Source organism: Eptesicus fuscus, chromosome 11 (assembly GCF_027574615.1).
Source record: "Eptesicus fuscus isolate TK198812 chromosome 11, DD_ASM_mEF_20220401, whole genome shotgun sequence".
Classification (NCBI taxonomy): Eukaryota; Metazoa; Chordata; class Mammalia; order Chiroptera; family Vespertilionidae; genus Eptesicus; species Eptesicus fuscus.
In genome coordinates this window covers 73,042,013-73,048,910 of record NC_072483.1, presented here as the reverse complement: position 1 = coordinate 73,048,910, position 6,898 = coordinate 73,042,013, and the positions used below count along the sequence as shown (strand labels likewise).

The window sequence follows — 6,898 nt, the reverse complement described above, 5'->3', positions numbered from 1 at the left end:
GACGCCAGCGCTGAGCTGCATGGACTCTGTGGCTGCCTGGAGCGGCTGCTGCAGGTGGGGCCCTGCCCTTTCCTCCCCTGTCCTCCCCTCGGGTCCCCTCCCTTCCTCTCTCTCCAGGCTCAGATAACCATGAGGGCTTTCCCAGATCCCGAGTGAAGAGCCACCCTTCCTTGCTGCCATGCACCACCTTGTGCCCCTCAGTCAGCAAGACCTTCCTAACATCTAACCTCACTCATGTAGCCTGGGAGGGGTGGGGAGGCAGGGCTGGGGCAGGGAGGGGCTGGGGGCAACCACCCTGCTGAGGACTACAGTTTCAGAGGCACAGATGTCCTAGAGCTGGCCCTTCTTGCTGCTGGTTAGAGCCCCAGTCATCACTATCACTAGCTTTTACTGAGCACGTACTATGTGCCAGGCTAAGCCTTTACATGCCCACCTTATGCAATTCTCACTCTAACCCCATGAAGTGATTCATGACCTGCCCATCCCCCACATTACAAGTACACCCTTCCTACTTACCTGATTGTGTGTGTGTGTGTGTGTGTGTGTGTGTGTGTGTGTGTGGTATGGGGGCGGGTGTGGGTGTGAGTGTATGAAGTTTGTGTATATGTGGTATGGATATGTGTGAGTCTCCTGCCAGTCTGCCCTCCATCTGCTGCCCTCTAGTCACACTGGCCTCCTGGATCTTCTAAAGCACACCAGGAATGCACCCACCACAGGGCCTTTGCACGTACTATTTCACCTGCCTGGAATGCTATTCCCCCACAAATTTAGATGGTACACTTTTTTATTTCCTTCTGATTTCAACTTGAATAGTATCTACTCAGTAAGGCTTTCTCTAACCACCTCATCTAAATTTTTAACACATACATATCACACACACAACACATACATACCATCACATACACACATGCGTGCACATACCACCCAATTCCTATTCCCTTTTTCTGCTTTATTTTTTCTCCTTAGCAGTCGGTACTAACAGTATATATCTTTACTTTTTCAGTTTGTTCATTTTCTGTCTCCCCTTCCAAGATATAAGCCCATGAGGTCAGTTTGTTCATTGCCGTCTCCCCTGGACTTAGAACAGGTCTGGCACATAGTGAGTGCTCAGTAAGTATTGATGGAATGAATGAATGGGAACACTGAAGTCTCAGAGAGGTCAAGCAGCTTGCTCCTGGCCACACAGCCAGTAAGGGCAGAGCCAGGACCTGAGCCAGGTCTGTCTGCACTAGCCCTTGCCCCTCTGCCATGTGTCTGCTCAGCATGCTGGGACACAGGGTGGGTTCTAGGAGGAAGCATTTCTATGATTCCTTTCCATCCTCTTGCTCCCAGTTTGACCAGAAACAGCAGAAGAGCTTCCTGAGACCTCAGAAGGATTACTGGGATTTTCTCTGCACTGCCCTCAGGCAGCAGCGGGGGAACACAGAGCCAGCCCTCTTTGTTCACTCACAGGACAAGGTACCCAGGGCCAAGTGGCAGGCAGCCTGGCCCCAGGATGATGGGGTCCTGCCACCAGGCCCTTGATGGGGATCACTTGGGGGCTAGGGGGCCCAGGCCTGCCCGAGGCCCTTTTCTTATCCATCCCAGCTCCATTGACCATAGATACCCCCCCTCCCTGGCCCCTGCCCCCTCCCACGCCGGTCCTCAACTCTCATTAGTGCTGCCCTCAGCACCACTCCAGCCACCCTTTCCTCCCATAGCCTCAAGTCCCATGACACCCTTTCTCGTGGACCACCCATGCCCTCTCTGTGCTGGCTGAGTTCCCCTGGCCTAATACCACCCCACTTTGTCCCCTGTGTGCTCTGCAGTTGAAGACCCCTCTGGGAAAAGGCCGTGCCTTCATCCGCTTCTGCCTCGCCCACGGACAGCTGGCCGAGTACCTGCAGCTCTGCCTCCTGAACCCAGAGCTCACCAGGTGGGGCATGCTCCTGCTCGTACCTGAGCCCACTGTCCCTCCTTCAAGAAACTTGCCCCTTCATCCCCACAAGGATGGTTTAGTATCAAATGAGAGAGATGAGGGGAAAGTCAAGGAAGAAAGAGCGGATGGGAGGTTAGAAGCCCAGTCATGAATGACACTTCATCATGATCTTAGGCCCTTCGCCCCCAAGGGCCACAGCCCTGCCTGGGGAATTGTCCCATTACGGTATGCAGCAGAGGTGGATTCTCTGAGGTTGGGGGTGGCAACAGCACCAGGGCCAAAGGCCACGGATGCTGATCACTATGAACATAGGGAATGGTATGGCCCCCGGAGCCCTCTGGTGTGCCCTGAACTCCAGGAGGACATCCTGGACTCGCTATATGCTCTCAACGGGGTGGCCTTCGACTTGGATCTGCAGCGGCCGGACCTGGATGGGGCCTGGCCCATGTTCTCAGAGTGAGTGGGTACACTTGGAGGGAAGCTTCTTTTCATGCCTGCTGCCACCGCTACCACCCATCCCAAGCAAGCCCCAAGCCCTCAGCCTCTAGCACCATCCATTTCTCCCTCCCTTCCTGCTTTCTGAGCCCCTGAATCTCGACCTCCCTAGCTTTCAGTATAATCTAATGATGCCCTGTGATGCTGCATAGAATATACTCTATAAAGAGTTGTTGGGTGGCTGGGATAGAGTGTTAGAAGGATGAATGGATGGTGGGATGGTGGATAAAAGGAGGGTGGGGATGCAGGGTGGATGAAGAGGGGGATGCGTGCACGAGGATGGGGGGGTGAAAGGGTGGGGGATGAATGGGTGGTTGGAAAGATAGGATATCCTGCATCCAAGAGCCAAGACCACTTCTGGAGAGAGGTCCAGGATTCCCCTGCCCCTTTTACTTTCAGGTCCCGCTGCTCTAATTCCAGCCGGACCCAGGGAAGACCCAGAAAAACCAAAGACTCCCCAAAGGAGGTGCTTCTGCCTGACCTTCCCTCTGAGTTGCCTCTTCTCCATCTCTGCTGGGACCCCCCGGGTTGAGCAATAACTAAGCCCTGCACCAACTGGACAGACAGACAGAAAGGCCAATGTGTGGACCTGGGGACCCATAGAAGTGAAGGCTCGTATTCCTAAGTGGTGGGGATATCAGGGAGAGAAAGGGTTGGCTGACATAATTGGCAGAAACCAGTGGGGCCCAGGGGAGGAGGAGGTGCTAGAGAGGGTGACCAGAAGCTTATAGGAAACAGTCCAGGGAAACAACCTCTTCTGGATAATTTGCAAATGTCTCAATTCAGTTCAGAGAGCGGTTGAAGAAGAACCAGATCAACTGGTTCAAATCCCAGCTCCAGCCCTTACCACAGCCCTCCAGCAAATTATTTGCCATGCTCGCAGGGCGATTGTGAGGATGCCTTGAGACAGACCATGTGTAGCACAGAGCAAGGCTCCTGCCACGTGCTCAGTAAGTGGTAGTTTGCAGTTATCATCATTCCACGTGCTTGCCTTGCACCCCCACCAGCTTCCAGGCACCAGGTCCAGAAACTCAGTCTCTGACCTGAAGGACTTCCAGGTCTGTTCAGGGAGGCAGACCCTAAAGGAACACGCTACAACATGACATGTGAAGCATAGGGATGCAGACGTGCACAGGGGAATGTGGGGTCTTGGCACAGCTGACTCTTAGCAGACTGTTGGTCAATCTAAGTTTTCATCACAACCCTACAAGGCAGGTATGATTATTTCCATTTTGCAGACAAGAAAATACAAAGAAGTCAAGTTCGGAGGGAAAGATCAGAGGAGATGGGTGGGAAGAACTTAGGGGAAACCAGATTCAGGCAGAAGGTAGAAATGAAGGAGGGAGAAGGGTGTGAGCTAGCGGTGAGGGAGGAAAGGAAATTGAGAAGAGAAGCACTGCTGCTCCCAGGTCAAAGCTATAATCAGGTCTGGGATCAGATCTCCTGGTGTTGACATTCAGATTCCTGACCCTCCCTCAGATCTGCTGATCAGTGGGAGGGCCTGGGAATCCATATATTTAGCAAGCTTGTTGCATTAGGGCTGTGGATTTTCCCATGCACCATCTTGGTGAATTGGCGCTGAGAAGGATGGTGATGGGTTTGGGGCTTCTCTGCAGATCTCAGCTGTAAATGGAGGCCTCAAAGGAGTCCAGCCAGAGGAGGCACACACCAGCCAAGCCAGCTGTCTGCGAGATGCACCAGGGGAAGACCAGTTGGCTGGACTCCCCATGTCCCAGCAACACAGACATCTTCCTCCCTTTTTGGAAAAGAAAAAAGAAGATCCCAGGAGCCTCGGGGGCCCCCACAGCATGTGGGAACCAGAGAGGGAGAAGCCACAGCAAGACCAGGAGATGGGAGCCCCACAGACAGGGATCTGCCTGGAACACTCAACACCCAGCATCCCGGGGCTAAGGGAGAGGGCCAACTGGGCTCTGAAGGAGGTGGTAGGGACAGAGGGTGAGGGCCAAGGGGTTATGCTGAGTACAGAGGGTCAAAGAACAACAGAGGGGAGTCATGAAAGGGAAGCAGAGTGGGGTCACGACCAGGGGCTGCTGGTCTCCAGCCCCAGAGGGACGAATGAGGGCTCCATGTCACGGAACAGGCAGGAGAACAAGGAGCCTAGCATTCTGGGGGAGCCCAGCGTCCTTCAGGGCCTGGGAACAAAGGAAGGTTCCGCCACAGAGAAGCCACAAGAGCAAACAGGAGTGACCAGTGTGACCAGGAAGGAAGAGCAAGCAGAGGTGGCCTTGCAGGATGTGGTCAAGGTGAGAACAGTTGAGCTCTGTACCTGTCTGTTCTCCCCAATATAAAGTGGCCCATAGTCAGAGGTCTTCAATGGTAGCCTGGGGATCATTCCAGCCCACAGATCAATATTTATTAGCCCATACAGGATTAGGATTATTATTTGAGGATGTCTTTTGAAAGATGCATTCTTTAATTCACCATAGTCCCCACCTCTGCCCATTGCCTCATACCAGGCTCGCATCAATACTGCTACTTTGCCCCTAAAGACATTTGCATTTGCGATACCTGGTCTCCAGCCCCAGAGGGACGAATTTTTCCAACAGTTCTCCAGGGCAGTTGTTTTACTCGGGTTTCATAGCTCTCATTCTCAGCAGGTTTCCTGCCAATATGTAAATCCTACTGTTGCAGACCACAACTAGTTGCTCTTGTTGTAGATGGTCTTCTGGAGGTCACCCAAAACTGTTTCTAAGCCTTCCTACAGCCTCCTCCTTAGCCAGAGTCTTCTGGGTCCTTGAGCTTTGTAACTTCCACCCCTCAATGAAGGAAGACATGGTGGCTCCACGTCACCCAGGGGCAGAGCCAGGCATCACAGGTCCGAGTGTTATCCCCAATCCTGCCTTCCACCAAGGGTGGTCTCACATGGTCTGAAGTCTCATGGGGTCCTTTGTCAAGTCATTTTTGGGCTGGGGTCTCTGACCCTCTTTTTCAGCTCCCTTTCCCTTTCTTCTTCCTCCCCTCCCCCAGACCCTCAGACATAGGCTGCAGAAGACCAAGGAGCAAGCCGGGCACCAGGAGCAGCTGCTGAAGGAGCAGGAGAGGGAGCTGAAGGCAATGCAGGAGCAGCTCAGCAGGTAACCTTGGCAACCACTAGCACACATGGGAGTGAGAGCCAGGAGGCTGGGGGGACAGGCAGTGCTTCATGGCTCCTACTGGCATTCACGGTCAGTAAGCATCTTCTGAGTTCCTCCTGTGCACCAAGCCCTGCGGGGGCACAACTTTAGATGCATTGTTCCTGCTCTTAAGTGTGGGGGCCTGATGCGGCGGGGGCCAAACATGGCGGGGATCTCCCTTTTCCGCATCCTGCGGGAAAGAGAGATGAACGAGCCTGTTCTAAGTGGAGGCGGCCAGGGATTGAGAAATATTAGAAATAAAGAGAGGAGAGATAGATTTGAAAGCTGGGGCTGGGTGGATCTTTCTGTGCCTGGCTGAGGCCACAGAACAGATCCAGACTGCAAAGCTGAGGCTTTATTTATAATCAGGGACAAACAAGGCAATTAACAATGTTCTTGTAAGTTTCACTTGTTTTGGCAGCACTTGCTGCCCCTCCCACAGCCCACTAGCTACCCAGGAAAAATCTAGGGATCAGTTACAGGATCGGGCTTAATTATGCTGGGAGAGGTCTGCCCTCTAAACGAACTTGTTTGTGATCCTGCCACAGGTCAGTCCGAGGCTTAACCCTATAACCGCTTCCTACACTTAAGGACTCCCACTTTCCCCTCCTATCCCTTCCCCTTGCCTGCCTCCTCCTTCACTGGCCTCCCAGTGTAGCCCCCAGGACAGATCTACACCTCCCTCCCTTCCCTTCCATCCTTCCATACTCATCGTGGCCTCTTTCTGCTGCCTCTTCGGGGCCACTCCTCTCTCTTTGCAATCGACTCTGCCTCCCTGCCCCCACACACTCCTTGTGTTCCTCTGTCTCTCATTTTCCTATTCCTCATTGCACAACCTCTCTTTCACACGTTGGGTAGTCAGAATCATAACTACCCGGCACTATGTCCTTGGCACTGTTCTAGCTGCTTCCTCATAACAGCCTTATGAGATAGGTTCTCTAAAAAACCCCATTTATACATGAGGAAACTAAGACCCAAAAATACTATACAATTCACCCTCCTGCTATGTTAGCAGCTGCTCCTGGTGCTAAAGATTCCCATGATTCAGGCCCAAAGTGAATGCAGGGCTTTGCCCACCCAAGGGTTTTCTCTGGGGATTAAGCTTGGAGGCTCCAGCCCCAGGCTGCTCCATGCAGATTGCTGTCCTGCCACCCGTCATCCCATCCATCATTGTCATTCCACAAACACTTGAAGTGCTTGGGTCAGGCCTGTTCTATGTGCCAGAAGTCCTCTTGGGGCAAAACAGACAAAATTTCCACCTTCACGGAGCTTACATTCTAGTGGGCAAGGCAGTCAGTAATACCATAAGCAAGTAAAATACATGGAATGTCAGATTACAATAAGTTCTAAA

At 52.8% G+C, this 6,898-nt stretch overlaps 1 protein-coding gene across 1 annotated transcript in view; it reads left to right on the top strand.

The window, feature by feature from the left end:
* Nucleotides 1-1,248: 1,248 nt before the first annotated feature.
* Nucleotides 1,249-6,898, top strand: part of RUFY4 (RUN and FYVE domain containing 4) — a 28,013-nt gene continuing 22,363 nt past the window's right edge. Inside the window, exons 1-7 of the mRNA XM_054722852.1 lie at nt 1,249-1,278; nt 1,333-1,458; nt 1,809-1,915; nt 2,231-2,374; nt 2,813-2,879; nt 4,030-4,677; nt 5,402-5,508. Coding sequence (XP_054578827.1) covers nt 1,249-1,278; nt 1,333-1,458; nt 1,809-1,915; nt 2,231-2,374; nt 2,813-2,879; nt 4,030-4,677; nt 5,402-5,508 — 1,229 coding nt within the window. The remainder of the gene's footprint in view (nt 1,279-1,332; nt 1,459-1,808; nt 1,916-2,230; nt 2,375-2,812; nt 2,880-4,029; nt 4,678-5,401; nt 5,509-6,898) is intronic.